This window comes from Pelophylax lessonae (genome assembly GCF_965119305.1).
Source record: "Pelophylax lessonae genome assembly, chromosome: 5".
Lineage (NCBI taxonomy): Eukaryota > Metazoa > Chordata > Amphibia > Anura > Ranidae > Pelophylax > Pelophylax lessonae.
The window spans coordinates 229,123,500-229,145,959 of NC_138772.1; the positions used below are offsets into that span (position 1 = coordinate 229,123,500).

The 22,460-nt window shown below is 46.1% G+C and overlaps 1 protein-coding gene across 1 annotated transcript in view; it reads right to left on the reverse strand.

Moving 5' to 3' along the window:
• Window positions 1–1,122: 1,122 nt before the first annotated feature.
• NR4A3 (nuclear receptor subfamily 4 group A member 3) overlaps window positions 1,123–22,460 on the reverse strand; it is a 123,819-nt gene continuing 102,481 nt past the window's right edge. The window contains exon 8 of the mRNA XM_082259932.1: window positions 1,123–1,555. Coding sequence (XP_082116058.1) covers window positions 1,299–1,555 — 257 coding nt within the window. The 3' untranslated portion in view covers window positions 1,123–1,298. The remainder of the gene's footprint in view (window positions 1,556–22,460) is intronic.

Here is a 22,460-nt window from a genome sequence, read left to right on the forward strand (position 1 = left end):
ATATTCCATGATTTTTGGTCAATCTTACAGAAAATTGTACTAGTTGATTGAACATGTATGGCCAGCCTTAGCCTTCTCAAAATGGGGTTGATTCACTAAACCTAGAGAGTGCAAAATCAGGTGCAACTGGGCATGGTAGCCAATCAGCATCTAACTTCAGCTGCACCAGATTTTGCACTCTCCAGTTTTATTAAATCAACTCCAATGTGACCAGATCCTGCACAATTTCCCATACAAATACCAACTTTCTAGAAGTTGCATGCCAGCCACTTGACAATGACTGAGATTGGCATCGGACTGCTCAGGCACGAATTGCTGTCACATTGGAGATGGTGGGGTGTGGTTACCTCAGAGGCCAGAGTATTTTGTGAATTTTAGTTTTACAAAGTTATACAGTTTATATAGTAGTTTAAAAAAAAAACGTAGTTTAAAAAAAAAAGACCCAGGTCCATCCAGTTCAATCCATGTGTGTGTATGTGTGTGATTTTTATTCTCTAACAATTCCCATAGCCTTATTATATTCTGTCTCCTGAGGAAGACATTTAAAGTTTGTTGAAGTTGTCAACACTTTTAGCTAGCAACATTTTAAAAGTTTGTTAAATAGGAACTGAACTCTGGAAGCTGTGCAAAAAAAAGAATATAATAATAATAATAATAATAAAAAAAAAAAGAATATGGGCAGAGGGCAAACGACAAGACACCATTATTGCATGTGGCCTCCTGCTGCTGACTTTTTCCCCATTATTGACTTACTATACCGCACTGTGTCTCTGGGTGGAGGTGGCCTTCTGGGTAGAGGCAAAGACATGTCAAGCCTCCAGCAAGGACAACCGTAAGCGGCACAGTAGTGAGATTACCAGCTCTCACTCCGCATCTCCTGAGTCAGAACAGAGGAGCTTTAGATCACAACAGATATACAGCCTAGGCGTTGTAGGTACAGAAGTGCCTGGCCACACTCGCAAATCAGGAAGTGCACTGCTAGGTTTCAGAAGAAATTCAAGGCAAAAGGTAGCTTTTTTCAGGGGGCTGCTTAGGCACGAATAACATAACATTTCTAAATGTGTTCCCTATATCAAAGCGAATCTTCATTTTTTTCGGTTTAGGTCAACTTTAATAACTGGCACCTTATGATGCAAACAATTTAGCACCTATTTTTCACCATATACTCATTTAGGTTTTATCTACTTTGTCAAATACAAATAGATAATTCAGTGTGCTTCATACACTAAAATATTTTAAAATAACTAAATGCTGTGTGGTTCATGATCTGAAGGATCCTCGATGTTGTTTCAACTTCTTTAAAAAGGCAAAGTGTCCAGAAATAATTTGTCAATTACAGGAGGTGGTGGTACCAAATCTTCCAGCTTCAAGTAGAATATACGTTGAAGTCCCAATGTACAAAGAGCACGCAGATCTGTTAGAACACTTAATGCAGTTGCAGTATCTAGTTGTTGTCCTTTGTTTTGAATATTTAAAGCTATGTGATCTTTTAAACAACAAATTATTTTGTTGTGTAGTTCATTCACCTTCTTTGGTTCTTTCAGGCCATGCCGTTCTATGAAAAAAAAAAGTGTATTAATTACATATTTTTTACATTATTTTAAGTAGGTATACCATGAAAATTAAGAAAAGCTTTTTACAAACTACACAAACTGTGAATAACAAGCTATTTTCCTTTTGTTTTGGTCTTTGCATGTGTGGTTCTAGATATCCATATGACTACATACATAAAAAATAAAAAATCACACGGAAACTCAGCCATTTATTGTACTGTATGTCCAAATGGTTGTCAGACCTTGACATCCAAATAGAACTAAGATCCAAATAGTCCCAGATCTGGGATACCACCAAGTCATTCTCGCAGAATGCTATGGCCCTGGAATTGAACTGCAAACTAATAAATCATTGGTATTTTACTCCAACTAGAATCGCAAAGAACACCCTGGCACACATGGGAGCCTGCTTCCAAGGCTGCTTAGATTTAGGTACATACCTCAACACATGGTGGACCTGTCCCGAACTAACCTGGTGGAGACTCAGGTCTTTAGGTATATGACATGTTATCTCTTTTTTTGGGCACTTCAATCCCAGTGCCGCTCACTGAGGCTCTACTCAACTTAAAAACGGAGGGGCTTCGGGCAGCTGCTGTTCCCTCTGTGTACCTTCATGCTCTCTCTATCTCCAAAGCCACCACCTCCGATTTCTATAAATCTACATCAGCAAGCCAGCACTTTTTTTTCTGCATCTTTAGTAAGGCCCGTGAATAATTTAAATCCCCACCTTGCACACACAAATCACACCATCTTAGCAATATGTATTCAATCTGACAGATGTTGGAAGTGTGCACTGTACTGCACATGTGCAGCTGGCAGTGGGTTTAAAAACAGATGTTACATAAAAAGGAGTTATTTGTGGACTTGCCCAATGCTTAGCTGTTTTTGTAATGAAGTGTTTTCACTTTTGCATAAGTTATTTGTGACCCATCTTTCTGGAGACCCCTGACTAGCTCTCTTACATTTCAAACTCCCAGGTATCGCAAAGAGACAATTTTGATTGGCACATTTTGTCCTCTTAGCCACCAAAGAGACAACTGCTAGAGCTTGGAAGAAGCCATTCACCAATTTTCCTGATGTTAAAACCAGATTAGATGTTTTTTTTTCATAAATTAACAATAGACTAGCATCTTCACTATTAGCCATGCTAAATTTCTCAAGACCTGGGACCCATGGATCACGCACTGTCATCCTGCTCTTTCAGTATAGTATAGAGGGCTGGTTGGAAGAGTGAGGAGTATTACTAATAAGACCACATCCCGTAATGTAGAGCAGAGAGGAAACCCCCAAATGGGACTTTTAGGGTCTGACACAGTAACCCACTGCTGTTAAAGCAATGAAAGAAAGTATATTTATGTAAAAGTTTCACATTTTATTTTACAAAAGTTAAAAAAGAACAAAAAAAGGGGGGTGACACATACAAAACATAACACATGGGTGGCTAACCCTAAAATGACAACATCATGTAGGTAACAAATTGAAACAATGAAAAAGTAAACCATAAGATTGTTACACCCAAAAAACCATAAGGTTCGGTTTAACAAACTTATGGTTTACTTTTTCATTGTTTCAATGTACCTTGTTACCTACATGATGTTGTCATTTTAGGGTTAGCCACCCATGTGTTATGTTTTGTATGTGTCACCCCCCTTTTTTTGTTCTTTTTTAAATTTTGTAAAATAAACTTTGAAACTTTTACATAAATCTACTTTCTTTCATTGCTTTAACAGCAGTGGGTTACTGTGTTAGACCTTAAAAGTCCCATTTGGGGGTTTCCTCTCTGCTTTCAGTATAGTACTCACTTGTTTTCTTTAAGAGCTCATGTGGTGGTAGGGGATCTTCTGCGTCAGGTTTCCTTCCATACTTTACATTCCTTCCACCCTTCTTCCCCATCTTATCTTACAATCACATTTTCACTTTGTCAACCATTTCTCCTTTCCTCCTTTTTCTCCTCTTTGATATTGACCATCGGTTAGTTCCAGAGCAAGGCCATCTCCCATACCTTCCTAGGTTTTGCGATCCAAGCTACAATTTTGTCTGCCTTTTGCATCCTTCATACTTATCTATATATGAACAAAGGCATCACAATATCTATACTGTACCTTTTCTAGTTTATTGATTGCACAATTACTGCAACCTTAAATTACTGATCTTTTTTTATATGTACCGTCTGCTATTTTGAATTTAAAAAAAAACAATAAACATATTGAAATGAAAAAAAGGAGTTATATTTTAGGGGAGGTTTATTGTATATTACTTTCTGGTTGTCTGGGCAAATATTTATATGAGATCAATGTTCTGCTTTCAAAGGAAAAGGTTGTGGCACCAAGTAGTACAAGCATACTTGAACTCAAATAAAAGATTCCTAAAAGTCATATATCGGGTCATATTTTCTTTTAGGTGTCCTGGTAACCTCTAGTATATAGTATGAACATTTTTCTTGCTCCTGAGGTTGAGGTATTCCTCCACCACTCAATAGTGGCCTCACCTAGTAAGGCCACCTTTTAAGTTGATGGGTCTGGTCTTTCCATTTTGACATGAAAGCAAAGGTCCCTGTTACTGCCTGCAATTTTGTAGGTTTCTGCCTGAAAAATAAAGTAATATGTGCAGATATGCGTAGTTTTAAAAAAAATACTGGGAAGAAAGATAACTAAACCTTTTATTTTTCTAGTGTATTTTTCCCAAATTCTAGATAACAAATTTCTTCAACCTTGTTTTGTGCCAAACATGAAACATGAAGCGATCTGGAATTTTCTCTGCTTCTCATCTTGTCATGAGTCCTCAATTACTATGGCAACCATTATTTATTCAGTGAATTCACGTAAAGATCAATATAGCCTGCCAGACATGTCAGCACTGCCACTGAGATCCCGCAAGGAATTAACTCACCCTTCAGTGAGAGCACAACTATTTGGTCATCTATACAAAATTAATGTTTAATTTAACTGTAGCAGTAACAGCATGGTATTACATTTATTTTTACTACCCTACTTACTAATGTAAATATGATATAAATATATATATATATTTATTTATATATATATATATATATATATATATATATATATATATATATAACAGATTAGTCTTTTAGCTGTGCAGTTCTTGTCCTGGTGCTGTAGCAATGTCCCAGTGCTGTTTTTCATAGGTAGAAGCTTTGGAAAATGCACTAGTATTTGAGTTTCTGGTTCTGGAACTCCTGCTGCCATTTTGGAATGGGCAGGAGAGAAGGGAAAAGGGTATGTGAGGAAATATGATGGTATGTTGCATATCTGTTGAATGTTATTCATAGCTGACTGGCGTGTATTAGCTTAATAGAATGAATCTTAATGGTCACAATATATAATTCTGCTACTTATAAAATTGATTCTAAGCTATGTCATTTCTCAGTAAGTGTTTTTAAATATTGCAATTGATTGGGCAGCTAAATGTTGGGAAATGTCATTGACGTTATGTCAGAAGAATGACCCTTAAATGTATGGACCTAGGTTCAGATACATTAGTCTGTAATTTTGACACTAATAAGTATTTATTATCTCTCACAGAGGTCAAGATACTCCCCCTGACAATGTCTTTAGCTTTTATTTTTTTTTAGAAAAAATATGCCTTGTTTGTTCATTAACGATCCAGCACTAGAGACTACATTTGGGGCTCAGACGCTTGGTAAGAGATGACACAAATGTATAAATCTTGTTACCTGTGCAGTTTAATGCATAAATATCTGACACTGATCAGCCCCATTTACTACAAATATTACAGTCCAATCAGTAGTGGGCAAGAGGAGAAAATGGTTCTCTTTGCCTGATATATCAGGGACCGATATGCAGTTTCCCCGATATATTGGTATCGGCCCCAGAACTGGCCAATATTGCCGATATTTTTGTGAAGTCATTCTGCCTTCTTAGGCCGCCTCCCTCGCCTTGAACAGCCTCATCTGGAGTCGGGACTAGTCTCGCGGGAGTGCATCACAGCCATACACCCACCCACAGCAGCCCGGTGCCAGCCAGCCACCAACATCCACAGGCCCTGTACCAGCCAGCCAGCCACAGGCACTGTACCAGCGAGCCAGCCACCAACAGGCCCTGTACCAGCCAGCCAGCCACCCACAGGCCTTGTACCTGCCAGCCACATGCACTGTACCAGCCAGCCACCCACAGGCCCTGTACCAGCCAGCCAGCCACCCACAGGCCTTGTACCTGCCAGCCACAGGTACTGTACCAGCCAGCCACCCACAGGCACTGTACCAGCCAGCCACCCACAGGCCCTGTGCCAGTCAGCCACCCACAGCCTTGTGCCAGCCACCCACCCATCACAGGGTGCCAGACAGCCAGCCACCCAAAGGCCCTGTACCAGCCAGCCACAGGCACTGTACCAGCCAGCTGCCCACATGCCCTGTACCAGCCAGTCACCCACAGCTCCTGTGCCAGCCACCCACCTACCACAGGGTACCAGCCAGCCACCCACCAAAGGGTGCCAGCCAGCCACCCACCACAGGGTGCCAGCAAGCCAGCCACCCACCACGGGGTGCCAGCAAGCCAGCCATTAAGCATTAAACAAAAATTAACATGTTCAGTACCAGATTTGTGTCAAAAATTGTCTTTATTGTTCAAAACTTTAAATGTACAAAATATCGGCCAATGCCGATACGTTGTGACCAAAATATTGGTATCGGCCCTGAAAAAAACCATATCGGTCTATACCTAATATATACACACACACATTGTGTGTGTGTGTGTATACATATATATATATATATATATATATATATATATATATATATATATATATATATAGTATATTTAAATATATAAAATTTGTAAAGTTGGGAAGGTATGCAGTTTGAGCCCAAAAACCTAAAATGAGCTATCCTAACCCCCCACCTCAACCAAACACAAGCCTCTATTCTGGCTGGAAGGAGGATAGATTCAGTTGATCAAATATCAAAAGGACAAGAGACCTGAAAGGCTGTGATCTGAGCAGTGCACACTATAGGGTGGATTTACTAAAGGCAAACAGACTGTGCACTTTGGAAATACAGTTGCTCCAGAACTTAGTAAATGAGGGGAAGATCTACTGACTTCCATCATCCAAACATGTGGAAGCAAAAATTCTGTTTTTTTTTTTTTCCTTGCATGTAATTGGACATTCTTTGCAAAGCGAAGCTTCATCTCATTTACTAAGCTCTGGAGTAACAGCACTTTCAAAGCGTGCAGTCTATTTGCCTTTAGTAACTCCGCCCCTAGATTCCCTATCTACAAATAATAAACCGCAATCAGAACTAACAAGATCCAGCCTCAAGAAGATCTTAAGTATCCATGTACATCTTAAAAAGCTAGTCTTTGTAAAATAAATTAAGAAGTTACTGTGTGCAGAGCAACAATACTATGAAAAACTAATTTTACTGCTCAACAAACTCAGAAATCAAACTTCCTTAACTTCGCCCTGAGGTAAAAACGAATGGAACCCATCTCCTGTGATCCTGCATTGTTTATAAAGACTGTTTTGTTAACTGTGTTCCCATGCATGGGAAGAATTACTGAACTAGGGCAGCCATACATGGATCAAAATTCAGCTGAAACTGGCTGAATTTCGTTCCATGTATGGGCAGGCTGGTTATACAGAAGTCTATCTACTGATCGACTTCTGTACAACCAGACTTTCTGGGTTTTCCCAAACAATCAGAGCCACCAGGTTTAGCTGTCAGCACTGATCATTGTATTTTAATGGGGGAGGGGGGGTCTCCCCACTGTCAGAACACAATGGCACAGCAGGAGAGATTTCCTCATCTACATAGCGTGTGTGTATTGGGTCAAAATGAATAATGTATAGCCAGCCTAAGGGTCCTTTCACATGGGCTTTCCGATCAGGTCTGTCTGTTAGTTTTTCAGGCGGACCTGCTCGGACACTCCAGTCTCCCCTATGGAGCGTCACATGTCCGCTGCAGCCCACCGCCATCCGATCCGAACAGATGGATGGTGGTCCTATTTTCCATGCGCCTGGCGGATTGGATAGGATCCGATGAAAATGGACAGGCAGTCCGTTTCCACCAGATTTCCCCATAGAGGAGAGTGGGACTGTGTCCGTGTCTGTGGTGCACAGCCGAATGGACAGGACCTGTAATTTGCCTGCTCAGCAGGGATCAACAGAACGATCGCCCGCTGAGCAAGCGGAATCCTCAAGATGGAGGGGCCCGTGTGAAAGAAGCCTTACTGTACTCTTATGGGCTCCTTTAGCAGAGAGTCAAACAAATGTTGAGAAATCTTGACAAATGTCTAAAAAAAAAAAAACACTGGGGTTGATTTACTAAAACTGGAGAATGCAAAATCGGGTGAAGCTGTGCATAGAAACAATCAGCTTCCAGGTTCTTTTGTCAAAATATAATTGAACAAGCTGAAATTAGAAGCTGATTAACTACCATGCACAGCTACACCAGATTTTGCACTCTCCTATTTTAGTAAATAAACCCCACTGTTATCAGATTTAAAGTTTGTGAAATGTTAAATCAGGTGGCCCAGATGGGTTCACATACTTAGGATGAAAAAATACAATCCACTAATTTAATAGAAAAAAAAAAGAAAACAGCCTAGATACAGGTGTAACATATTACATGGTGGAAAGGGTGGGATTAGCCTTTAAGAGCGCAAATACAATAATTGCATATTTTTCATAGTCATACCCTCCACAATCCTCTATTACACACTGCCTGTAATCATACCCTCCGCACTTTTTTTCTGCACATACTGCCCGTCACTATACTCCTGCTTTCATACTCTCCGTACAAATTCCCTGCACATAATGCCCACCATCATAGGCTCTGCATTCCTCCCTGTACCTAGTGCATGCTTTCATGCATTCTACACTTCTGCACTATACATACTGCCTGCCATCATATGTATCCTCTGAAAGTTTTCCCTACATATACAGCCCTCTCTTATACTCTTTGCACTATTGCTTCACAGCTTGTCCTGTTTTATCCATGATCAGTTTTTCATGATATTTTATATGAATAAATTGATCCTTCTGAACAATTTTGTTTTCATGATCAGTTATGCTCTAGATTCCTTGATGAAAGTTTCCTGCGTTAGAAAGAATGTTTTCTTGAGTTTGTGGATTTGTTATAATTCCAATGCTGCTGGTAATACATTCAGCCTAGAAACTCCAAATCCAGAAATTCCAATGTTAGATGTATATTACTAAGACCCCTTTCACACTTGTGCGACTTGTCCTGTGACTTGGGACTGCACAGTCATACCCCATGATTTCCAATGAGTACCATTTAAATCTGTGTGACTTCAAAGTAGTCCCTGCCAGTGGTGGATGGTGCTTAATTTACTTGGGGGGCAGCCCCCCCAGCCAGCCAACCAGGCCCCCCGCCAGCCCCTGCACTTACCCCATGCAGGTGGCGTCTTCACCCCTGCGTCTCCTCCGGAGTCCTGGCAGTCGATTCTCCTCCCGGCTAATCAGGAGTAAGGACTCATAGCCAATTGGGTCTTACGACTCCCGGCCAATCGGGACTTAGGACCCGCTTACTGATTGAGCGTGAGGAGAAACAGGGAGACATTAGCGAAAATTAATTAGCTAATGTTACACAACTGGGTGGACTTTGGGCGCAGTGCTCTGCGCCCCAAGCTCACCCTGAGGCCAATTTATAGCCTCCGGCTCTAATCATGTGCTACTAAAAAAAAAAAAAAAAGACCCATTGGAATCCATGCGTCCGGTGCCCTGCATGTAAATTAGGGGCTGGGCGCATGGATCAGGGAGGTCCCTGCCACTGGTCCCTGCACAGCTTTGGTCTGACTTTGATGCCACTTAAGGTCCATAGACCTCAAGATTACACAGGCATTGCTTCAAGACGCTTGGTACAAGTGTGAAAGGGACCTTAAGCACACATGCAAAGCACAACCTGAACAGCTTTCTTAAATCACTATTCCTGAGAGTTTTTTTTTATTCATTTATGTGTATTCTTTTAGCTCAGGCAATTGATGCAACACTTTACATATATTTTCATTCACATCAGTCCCTGCCCTGAAGGTCCCTACCTCCAATGCAGACATACTAGGGTCAATTTGGATAGGAGCCTCTTATCCTACTATTGTGCTTTTGAGTATGGGAGGAAACTAGAGTACCAGAAGAAAACCCATGCAAGCACAGGCATGAATTCAGATTTACTTCACAAACACATTGAACAGAAAGATGAAAGAAAGCTGCACTCTCCTTTTAATGAAGCGTGGCTTTCTTCCACCTGTGTATTTGATGGCTTTGTGAAGCGGATTGTGGATTGCTGGCAAGCCTTTACCCAAACTAATAGGTGCTGTAGGTCGAAGGTCTGTAGCAGAGCAGTGGATTGTTTTTTTTATAAAGATTTACTTCACTTTGACTTTACTTGCTGCATGCTTGTTCCAGGTCAGTAACTTAAAGGCTGTAAATCTCAGCCATGAAATATGAACAAAGCATATCCCTCTATAATGTGTACTTGTCTCAATTAGGAGCACTAAGTGTAATTTCTGTCTTCCTCCTTCCCTTGCTATCAGCATGAATCACTTCTGACAAGTTTTCCTGACACCAATAGAAAAAGGTGACAGGGGAGGAAGCTCCAGCTGATTGATGGCCTCAACTCTGTTCCTGTGAGCTGTGTGAAGGGGGGTGTGTCCTTCCCTCCATTCAGCTCTCAAAGCTCTTCTCACTGAGTAAGTAACTTCAGCTCGCTGGAAGCTCTGACAAGCTGTAAAAAATCTGGACTTTGAATGGATGTAGAGAAGAGAAGACAGCAGATAAACAGGTACAACTTACATAGGAGGATTTGTTTAATCTCTGTATATCACCCATGGCCAGTTAATTCACTGGTTTACAACCACTTTAAAGTATTGAAGCCAGTACTGCCCAAGTCAGTAATGCTACACCCATGATTCTCTTGTAAAAGATTTCCTTGACTTTATATTTCATTCTTCTCATATTCGTGAAATATATTTTATGGCAACGATTGTTTAAGGCACTTTTTTCAAAAAAGATTATATGGGACATAACAAAGACCCAGATCTGCTAAAAAAAAATGTTGCGACCCATAGCTGCTAAGTCAGTGCAGCAAGAGCAGAGCACAGGCTTGTGGAACCACAGGTGCCAGCAGACCTACAGCAGCAAAAGGTAAAAAACGTATGCAGGGGGCGTGTCCTGGACATGGCGGTGTGAAGTCGTGTTCTGAGTGAGCTCCGGCCATCTCCCTCGTTTACAGCTCTATTTCATACCTTCATCCACGTCGGGCATGAACTCTGGCCGCCGCAGACGATCCCGGAAGCCCCTGCGATCATCCCCGAAGTCTGATTTGCATCGGTTCTTCCCTAAGACAAGATCGGCTTCAGCCCGCGCTCACGCGGCCGACTCCATTGCGGCTTCCTCCCCCTCCTCCAGCATGGCACTGGCGCCGCCGTCGCCTACCACGTCGGTTCAATCAGAACCGTGGATGCTATCGGGCACTCCTCTCCCTCATGGCTCTCCGATGGGACGCCCGCCGGCGACGCCCGAGCATGGTATGGATGCGGACCTGCGGGCTTTAATCCGGGCCCTGCCGACCAAGACGGATATGGAGGCCATGGTTCAGCGTGTGGAGGAAGCCCATAAGAGGGACTACCAGGCGGTTCGAGCAGACCTTCAGCAGCTGACTGACCGGGTCTCAGAGGGCGAATCCTCGTTCTCGGCGCTGGAGGCCCGGGTGTCGCTGCTGGAGCAGGGCCACTCGCTGCACTCACAGTATGTTACTGCTCTGCAGCTGAAGATGGAGGAGATGGAGGATCGTAGTAGGCGAAACAACCTCCGGCTGCGAGGCCTACCTGAAGCCACCGACATGGACTCGCTCCGGCCTACCCTGCTGTCCATTTGCCACAATCTGGTGCCTGATATCCCCCAAGCCGAACTAGAATTCGACAGAGTTCATCGTGCCCTGGGCCCGCGCTCTCCGGACGTTGCTAGACCCCGGGATGTGATATGCAGACTCCACCATTACTCTCACAAGGAATCCATCCTTAGATGAGCCTGGGACATTGGAGACATAGACTTTGATGGCGCCACCCTTAGAATCCTTCCGGATCTCTCGCGGGCCACGCTGCAGCGCCGCGCGCTGCTGCGTCCCCTCCTGGACAAGATCCGCCACAAGGGCTGCACCTATCGCTGGGGGTTCCCCATTTCCCTCACGGTCCGTAAAGGCTCGTCTTCCTTTACTGTGTCGCACCCAGAGGACCTACCGGCACTTTTCTCCTTCCTGGAAGTGGACCCCTTCAGCGTCCCTAACTGGCTCCAGCAATTGCCGAACCCGCCTCGCCGGCCCCCGGGCTCCTCTAACCGTGGCAGTGGGATGCCGCCGCGTACCCCTAGAGGCAGGAGGAGGCTGGTGCCTGCGACACCACAGGAGGTAAGAGAGGTCTGAGATGTCTACTCGTCCCTGCTTTCACCCTCTGACTGTTGCCACCCCACCCTAGCTGTTTGCCAGGTTTCAGCCACAGGGTCACCGAGATGTTGGTTTTATTTCTGCCCCCCCGACTTGTGGCCACCGGTTTGCCGCCCCCCCCCCCTGATCTCAATCTATTTGCTGGTGCCTTGCGGACACGGTGCACTTCACCCCATGAATGCCGCCTCTGGCTCCGGAGTTGCCTTTGCCCCGGCCTCCCCCCCCGCCCCCCCCCCTCCCCCGGGATGCCCCCCTGTGACTCCTAGGATGAGACATGTACTATCCGTGTTGGCTGGACACTGCTGGATATTTGGAACCTGTTTTGACCTGCACCATGCTGGAGAACTCTAGACTATCCCCCACTCGGATCCATGCTGGAATGCGGTGTGCCACCTGCTATCAGATCCCTTCCATAGCTGCCCCTACTGGCAGTGCCTTGTACTGGTATCCATGTTTCAGTTTTGATGCTCTCTTGTGGGAGTTGTCTGGGGGGGGGGGTTGGGGGACGTCCTGGGGGGACGCTTGGTTGGCGGTTGGGACTTCCAGCTTGTGCCCCTGGGGGGGAGTGGGGTTGTCCGTCCCCTTCTTCCTCCCCGGCGGCTCCATGCATGGACCTGAGCTCTAAGAATTGGGTGTGTGCTGGGCTCCTGCAATTGCATATGGGGGGTTGGGGGGTTTGTGACGCAGGGGGATTGGGCCCTGGCTGGGCAGGGGGGCGGCCTTGGGTGGTTGGCTATGGGGCATGCGGAGATGGCCTCTGGAGGGGCACTGTAGTGCCTGGGAGTTTTCCTCTCTGGGTACATCCTCGACTGCCCCCCCTTTGTGGCTGGCCAAACTAAGTCTCGTTGGGGTGTGGTGTGGTACTTTGTTGTTACCATGGCGACGTCTGGAATGGTGGCTCCTGGGTCCCCCATGGAGCGCGCCCTGAGTGGTTTCCTCGGGCCTGCTTCGTGGTCTGCTGTGGACCCGGACCCCACTATAGAGAGCCGTACTGATTTTATCGTTTTCCTGCAACTCATGTTCTGTTATATTACATCAAGTTTTGGTATGTTATTTCATTGACCTTTGTTTTCATAGAGGGAGCTCTGGCCCCGGAGCTCGACTCGCTTGCTGTGTTCAGTTCTACCCCCCACTTAGGCCCACACCCTAGAGGGTTCCTCCCCTTATTAGGGTGTATTTCATTTTTGTTGTTTTCTCTCCTTACCTTCCTCTTGATCTCCCCCTCTTGTTTCCTCTCTTGTTCACCCCTACCCTTTCACTCCCACAGATTTCCGCAGCGCGGTACCTCTACTTACTTAACCCCCCCCTTTTCTTTCCTCCCTCTCTCCCCCTTTTCCTCCGCCCCTTCTCCCCCCTTCTCTCCCCCTGCTAACCTCCCTCCCTGACCATTATGGACCCCGTGCGAGTGTCTACGTGGAATGCCAGGGGCTTAAATGTGCCCGAAAAGCGGCGAATGCTTATGGGAGACCTCCGACGCTCTCGCTCTGACATCGCGTTCATACAGGAAACCCATTTTAGAGCTGGAGGCCTTCCCTTCCTCCAGAACAGATTCTTTCCTACTGCCTATCACGCTACCAATGATGTCTCTAAATCCAGAGGAGTATCCATCCTGCTTTCGAGCAATATCCCATGGTCTCTGCTTGATAAACGGACGGACCCGCACGGACGTTTTCTTTTCCTCAAGGGCCGCGTTGGCGGCCGGATGGTGACACTTGCGAATGTCTATGCTCCAAATTTTCACCAGGACTCGTTCCTGCGGAAGACCTTGCTGGCCCTGATGGATTTTTCCAAAGGGACCCTGATTGTCGGCGGGGATTGGAACATCCCCCTGGATCCCCTGGTGGACACATCCTCCGGGGTTTCCTCAGTGCCCCGGGGTGCCCGTACGCAGGTGGTCAAGCTGCTTCGGGAACTTCAGCTGGTGGATGCCTGGCGCATCCTACATGCTGGAGAACGCGATTATTCCTTCTACTCTACCCCTCACAATGTATACTCCCGGATAGACTTTTTCCTGGTCCCGCACCGCCTGCTCTCCTCGGTGGAAAGCATTGAAATTGGTTCCATCACTTGGTCGGACCACGCTCCGGTACTTCTGGAAATACGCCTGGGGGGCCCGGGCAGGGAGTCGGACTGGCACTGGAGGCTAAACGAGAGCCTTCTGCAGGACCCTGAGGTGCTGGCGGATGTTTCCCAACAGCTTCAGGACTACTTCCAGCTGAATGACACCCCAGACAGCGACCCCGGAGTGGTCTGGGAGGCCCATAAGGCCGTCATCAGGGGGGTGCTGATGGCTCATGGCGCTCGAATTAAAAGAGACAGGGAGAAGCAGCTGAACACCCTTATGGCGGATATTTCTCGCCTGGAGGATCGGCACAAGAGGCACCGGGGGATTGCGGAGGGTACTGAACTGGCTAACCTTCGCTCCCAGGTAGCGGATCTGTTGCAATACCGCGCTAAAGCGGCCTTGCAGCGATGCAAGCGGTTCCAGTACGAATCAGGCGATAAGTGTGGCCGTATGCTTGCTCGGGCTCTTAGGGACCAACGGGCGGCCTCTTATATCCCCTTCGTGACTACTGGTGACGGCCGTAAGCTGCATATGCCCAGAGAGATTGCACAGAGATTTGGAGATTTTTACTCTTCTCTGTATCACCTACCCCAGGAACGATCCCATGACGCGGAGGTCGCCTCTTATCTAGATTCCGTGGTCCTGCCCAGGTTCTCCTCGCCGGACCGTGAGGCTCTGGAGGAGGAGTTCTCGGCAGATGAACTTGCTACGGCCCTTAAGTCAGCGAAAAAGGGCAAAGCCCCGGGGCCGGATGGCCTGACGGTCCTCTAATACAAACTGCTCCAGTCACATTTGCTCACTCCTATGCTTAAGGTGTTCAACGGGATTGGGAAAACCACCGCATTCCATGCCGACTCCCTACTGGCGCACATATCTGTAATCCCTAAGGAGGGTAAGGACCCTGCGGCGTGTGGGAGCTACAGGCCGATATCCCTGTTGAATTCCGACCTAAAGCTGTTCACTAAAATGGTGGCATCTAGGCTGCAGCCTCTTCTCCCTGGCCTGGTCCATTTGGACCAGGTCGGGTTTATATCCACCAGAGAAGCCAGGGACAACACCATCAGAGCCCTGAACTTGATCCATCATGCTAAGGTCTCCGGCGTCCCGACTGTGTTTTTGAGCACGGACGCCGAGAAAGCCTTTGACAGGGTGAGCTGGCCTTTTATGACTGGGGTGCTGGAGCGCCTTGGTGTCGGCCGTCGTATGTTGGCTTGGATCATGAGCGTTTACACTTGCCCGCGTGCGAGGGTTAAGGCGAATGGGGTTTTCTCGACGCCTTTTTCCATCTTCAATGGCACTAGGCAGGGGTGCCCCCTCTCACCCCTGTTGTTTGCCCTTTCCTTGGAACCCTTTCTTTCCAGGGTTCGCCTTAATGCTGATATTGCTGGGCTGTCCGTGGGTGCAGTCTCCCATAAAATATCGGCCTATGCGGACGACCTCCTCTTTTCCTTAACCAACCCTGTGATATCCCTGCCGAATTTGCTCCGCGAATTCAATCTCTACGGGGTAGTGTCCAATTTTAAAATCAATTACCACAAATCAGAGGCGATGGGGATCTCTTTACCACCTCAGATACTGGACTCTCTCAGCCACAGTTTCTCTTTCAAGTGGACTTCGTCGGCCCTGAAGTATTTAGGGACCCGACTGCCGCCCAATCCAACGGACGTTTTCCGGCTGAACTTTCCACCTCTTCTGGCTACGGTACGGGCCCTCCTGAGTAAATGGTCCGCTGGCTTACATTCTTGGTTTGGCCGCTGTAATATCCTAAAGATGTCAATACTGCCGAAGTTCTTGTTTCTGTTTCAGGCCCTCCCGGTTTTGATCCCTGCCGCCTTTTTTAAGCAAGTGAACGCAGTCTTTACCGAATTCATTTGGGCTGGACGTCGCCCCCGACTCCGGGGATCGATCCTTACGATGCCGAAGTCGTATGGAGGTGTGGCGGCCCCCGACGTCAAAAGATATTATCAGGCAGCTCATCTGACCCGTCTGGTGGACTGGTGCAGACACCCCCACCTGAAACTCTGGGTGACTCTTGAGGCATCCCAATGCTCGATACATCTTCCGGGCGCCCCGTGGCACATAGCGTCAGTGCCGCTTGCCGTCAGCCGTCATCCTGTGATCGGCCCGACTCTCAAGGTCTGTGCCGCGGCTCTCGCGGTGGGAGACTCCCGGAAGATAGCCTCGCCCATGTTCCCGGTTTTGGGTAACCGAGCCTTTCCATCGGGATGTGACGACGGTCGATTCCGGGCCTTGCTGGAGCTGGGGAACTTCCGAGTGTCGCACTTCGGTTCTGGAGGCTCTTGGCCCTCCCTCACCCAGCTGACGGCACCGGGGGGCCGTTTTGAGTTGACCCGGTGGCGGGCTCTACAGTTGTTACACTTCCTCCGGGACCTGGGCCCACGGTCCGCCTTCGAGAGGCCTTTAACAGCTTTGGAGGCCCTTTTTACTCACGACACCCCCCTTCCGCACGCTTTATCCCTGATCTATGCCCTGCTTTCGGAACCCCGGGATGACTTTGTTCTTCCCGGCATCCTGAAATGGGAGCAGGAGTTGCAGAGGACTTTTACACTGACTCAACGTCGGAATATTGTTCGCTTCTCTCTGAAGTCTTCTATCTGTACGCGTCTCCAGGAGGTGAACTATAAGATTTTGATGCACTGGTATTATACCCCGTCGCGAATAGCGAGTTTCTTCCCGGAAGCGTCAGACAGATGCTGGCGATGCCGTGCGGATCGTGGGACGATGTTGCATGTCTTCTGGAGCTGTCCGGTCCTGAACGACTTTTGGAGGCGGGTTAAGGAGATCTCCCAACGCATGACCGACTTTGTACTCAGCGATGACCCTGCGCTCTTCCTCCTCCATTGCTCCTCCATCAAGCCTGAACATTATAAGAAGTCCATCCTCCGCCACCTCTTTAACGCAGCGAAGGCCTGCATTGGGGCCTGTTGGAAATCCGCCGCCCCGCCGTCCATGCGGCTATGGCTATCCAAAATCAAGCAGATTTGTGACTTTGAGGACCTGGTGCTGACCTTGCAGGGCAGGAGGGAACTCTACTCAGCTACGTGGGGATATTGGAACGTGTTTGTCCTGTCGGACGAGGGCAGAGCGCTCCTGGACTCCTACTGATCATTCTTTCTGGCCCTCAGGGCCACTGCCTCGCACGGGGCCCGCTGACCATTGTCCTTCTACCATCCTCCTTTCCCCCCTTTTCTCCCCTCTTCTCCGATCTGTTGTCTATTTCTCTCTGAGGGCTCAGCGATGGACGCTAGGCAGGTCTTACGTTTAAGAGTTTATTATCCCCTTCTATCTCCACCCTGGCCCCTCTTCTTTCTCCTCCCCCTGCTGTCAAGTGTCCCCTTCTTTCTACCCCACCCCATCATTGTCCCCCTTGTATCTTTGTACCCTTTCCTAATGTGTTGTATGCTCACCTTTTCTGATATTATTTTGAGGCAAGCTACTCTCCACTGTTTACGAAACTGTTGGGATTACGCTACACGTTGGCCGTTTGCTCTAGTAGATCTCTACATATTCTTATATGTTATGAACGGACCTGCTGTCTATTTACCCTGTTTGAGTAACTCGGGTTTGTTGACATTTTGCATCCACCTTTCTCACCCATACTGTTTTGTGTATTGACTCTGTACGCTACAACACATCTGTATCTGTATAATGATGTATCGCTTGTACTCATGTTCTCTCTTTTACGTTTCATAATAAAAAAGAATTTGGGAAAAAAAAAAAAATGTTGCGTTTTTTTTTTTTTTTAATACCAGTGAAATGCATTCCTAAGTATTAGCTTATTTCTGCATGATTTAGTTAGGAATAAACAATATAAAGTGTGATGAAAGCAGTGAACTAGAAAGGTACTTCTGGATGTCCTTTTCAGTGTCCTGCTTCTTTGGCCTAGGACCTCTTTCAGTGATCGCATTAGAAATGTGGCAAAAGACCAAAAACATGGGAAAATAGCAAAGAGAAAGGAGAGAGAAGAGATGGCGTGGGATACAAGAAAGTCTCTTGCTTTTTATTACTAGCCCACAACATTTCAATCTAGATACCCAGGAGACCCAAGGGCCTTTTAAAACGTTAGCATTTCCCCTGCCCAAAACTCTTCATACACCCTATTATCTCAGATGACAAATGATATTTATTATTAAAGAAAAAGAATATATAACAGAACAAATAAGCGCTCAGAGGTGTGGGCAGCTGGCACTAAAGGTGACAAAAACAAACCTTGTGAAATAAATACAACAAAAGAAAAGTGCAGCGCTCAAATAATGAACTCCTGTAACAGAGTGAGCAAAATATTGTAAAAAATATGGTGAAATAGAAAAAGCCATTCACCTTGTAGAAGTTGCAAAGAGTGCCAATTATCCTCTACCCTTTATGCACTTAACAGTTGAATAACATATAACCGCTTATGTTAAAACACTCTCCGCCAGAATCTTCCAGGAGGACTCTGCATTCCTCACCATTGGACACTAAAATCAAGCTGGAGACTGCATTAGAGAAGTTCCTTAATATGAAACCTGGGCTTGCTTTTTTCTGCAGAGATGCTCAGTTCTGGGTCAAACTTTAAAAAAAGATTCTGGTGGAGAGTGTTTTAACATATGCGGTATATATTAATCATCTGGTGAGTGCATAACCACTTGTGGACTGCCTGCCCGCAATGTACTGTGGATGGGCGGCCTGCACAGGCAAAGCGGCGTACTGGTACATCGCTGCCAGTTTCCGGGTTTAGGGTGGACACATGCGTGCCCCCTCCCCCTGCCAGTACTTGCTGTGATTGTACACAGTGGGAGTCAGCAGGTCCCAGCCAATAATTAATGCCTGGGACCTGCTGATCAGCTGTGTCCAATCACAGCCCAGAGACCTGTGTTTATAATAAACTCAGGGCTCTGTACAGAGGGAACGATCTATGTTCATTAGTACAGTGACAGTGTATAGTATTAGCACTAATCACTGTATTAGTGTCACTGGTGATGTCATTGTCAGTTCCCCCCAGCATCCGACGCACTATTGCAGTCCCATTGTAAGTCTCAGATCACTGCCATTAGTAGTATAAAATAAATTCCAGTGTACTGTATATACACTATAGTTTGTAGGTGTTATAACTTTCACGCAAAGAAAACACACATTACCAGTCCCTGCGCAGATCCTGGAGATTGGTTCTCAAGCTGGGGAATCTTGTAATATGGCCAGTGGTGAAACACATGAAATGAAGCGTGGCAGCTCTCCTAACCCTCCATGGGATATGAGGCAAAGAAACTGTACAGAAAATAAAGGAACAGAGTGCACACCGCCCTAGTGTAACACCATTTATTGAAATTAATAGAAGCCATAAAAACAGGTACTCACAAACAGATAGGAAGTCATGCATGGAAATGAATATCCCCCGAAAATGTTTGCAGGGCGCTCTCCTCCTTGCCTCGGCGGCTCAGCTGTTCGTCCTACACTGGTAAGTGAGTATCGTACGGCTAAGCCAACGGCCTCAGATGACTCAAGGAGACTCGATGTGGTGCGCCTGCGCACGGTCCAGCCGCCGCCGCACACTTCTTCAGAGACCTGAAGAAGGAGGCCACGCCTCCGAAATGTTGTCCTTAGCAACCCCATGCAAGTCATGTTCTGGGTCCCGATCGGGGAGCCTCCCTCTGCATAACCGCATTGTCAGCTTCTCTGAGCGGCTATAGCATCCGGCTCTTGGAGAGTGTGCGGAGGCGGCTGGACCGTGCGCAGGCACACCACATCGAGTCTCCTTGAGTCATCTGAGGCGGTTGGCTTAGCCGTACGATACTCACTTACCAGTGTAGGACGAACAGCTGAGCCGCCGAGGCAAGGAGGAGAGCACCTTGCAAACATTATCGGGGGATATTCATTTCCATGCATGACTTCCTATCTGTTTGTGAGTACCTGTTTTTATGGCTTCTATTAATTTCAATAAATGGTGTTACACTAGGGCGGTGTGCACTCTGTTCCTTTATTTTCTGTACAGTAACTTTCACGCAAACAAATTAATATACACTTATTGGGATTTTTTTTTTTTTACCAAAGATGTAGCAGAATATATTTTTGAAGAAATGTATTTTATTTTTATTTTTTTTATTGGATATGTATAGCAGAAAGCAAAAAAATATTGCTTTTTTAAAAAAATTTGTGTGAAAAAATGGATATACATTTTGTTTGTGTACAGTATTCCATTACTGCGCTATTACCAGTTAAAGTAGCACAGTGCTGAATAAGAAAAAAATGGCCTGGTAATGAAGGGGGTAAAGCCTTCTGGAGCTGAGGTGGATAAAGGGTGGAAGATAAGTGGCACCTCTTGCAGCCGGTAGATGGCTTTTTCTATTATTGGAAGACACTAGATTTCCACTAGTGATCGCACTTTTGATATTTATGGACTTTCACTATATTTTTTATTATCTGCCAGATTCATCCCAATGAATAGTTTTGTTGGAAAACAAACCCATTCTTTGTTCACTGTCTTAAATGCAAACATGATGAGTTATCATGTTTTATTTTTGTCTCTCAGTAATGCCGGCCATAGATGGATCAAATATTAACTGGTTCAGTAGGGACTGAGATTCAATCCATCTATGGGGAGGCTGGTTATACCAAATTCAATCCATTAATTGACTTGGGTACAACCAGCCTGTTGGATTTTTTCCATGCAGTTACTACAAGCAGCTATAGCCACTAGCAGTAATCATTGTGTTCTGCCAGCTGGGAAAGCTCCACAGTATCGTTGTGGGAGTGATTTGAGCGATTGAGCTAACAGCACTCAGACTCAGGCTCAGGCAGCTCCTTCCCCAAGCGACAGCCAAAGGCAGGAAGTGGCAGCTCGAAGAGAGAATGAGCCGATCATATGTGTCAGTGGGTGGGATAGGTGCAGCCTGCTCCCTCCCGCTCTGCTCTCAGTGCTGCTGTTCTCCTGGAAGCTTCTGTAACTGGCTGGTACTGACTGGTAATGTCGAGACATGTCTCTGGAGTCTCAGTCTGGACTAGAGAGGAGATGTGGAGGCAAAGCAGACAGACGAGAGCACTGTCAGCCAGAGCCTCCCTCATCCCAAGCCAAGCCTAAAGCCCGGGCGGCGCTCCAGGTGGTCAGGTGGAGTAACAGCAGGCAGCAGCATTAAAATAACAATGCATTAGAGCCTAGTGCCGCGCAAAAAAAATAAACATTTTTTTTACAATGTATATTGTACACTGATGCTCTGAGGGTGGTTTCAACCCCCCCCTTTATCTACGGCCCTGCGCCAACCAATTATATGATGATGCTGTACTGCACTGGTGACAGTATGTAAAAAATAAAAAAAGTAAATAAACTATTTTTTTCCTTAATTTTCCATAAAATTGTGACAAAAAATTATAACTTCAAAAAATGCCCCACGCCTCCTACTAAATGCCCCAAAGTAACTACCTTCTAAAAGAGTCATTATAGTCATTTGGGGAGCATTTGTAGTGTCCTGGCGTTTTCTGGTCTCAAGAAATGAGATAGGCCTTCAGTACATCAGAACTGATCGATTTTTTGAAATATAAACCATAGTTTGTGAGCCTAAATATCTAAATATTTTGGCCTAAATATTTGAAGAAATATAATTTATTTGCGAAATGTTCTAACAGAAACAAAGAAAAATCCTTTTTATCCCAGCATTCAGCCCGGCGGGTCTGGAAAGGGAGGGGACAAGCGGGGCACCCCCCCTCCCCCCGAACCATATCAGGCCATGTGCCCTCAATATGAGAGTGGGTGCTTTGGGGTGAGGGGGCTCAATCACAACTCCCGCCAGACCCGAAAAATAAGAAAAAAAAAACCCTGGCCCTGACAAGCCAAGGGGAGAAGTCACCCAGTGAAAAGATCCCCCACTAGCTGTCACTCTATGCAGCAGAGCAGGCAGCGGCTCTTGCAGTGGAAACAAAAAATGGGAAGAACGTGTAACATTCCCAGAAATTGACTTATCCTTTAACCACTTTAATACCGGGCGCTTCCTGCCCAGGTGAATTTTCAGCTTTCAGCGAAAAAATGCTTGGTATGGATTCTGGAGGGGGGGGGGGCACATAATTTTTTTGGACGGGGAGGGGGACCCACGCTGTTTTTTTTCAGAATTTTTAATTGCAGGCATGTTTTCTTTACATTCATCTGTAAGCAGGGAAACCATCACAGATGGTGAGTCATCTGTTGTTAAGAATGCGGCGGCTGGCTTCCCGACCAGCTCCTTAGCAACCAGCTCAATGCGATAAACCACTGCATGAAAATATGTGGTAATTACCGCATTATCAAAACTTTACCGCAGTTGGTTTTTACCCTACAATTCTTAGTGAATTGAACATTTAAATATTTGTTTTCGGATTAGTTATTTTACTGTATTTTTTTCAGCGTTCTTCAACTCTTAGTGAATTGACCCCTTTATCT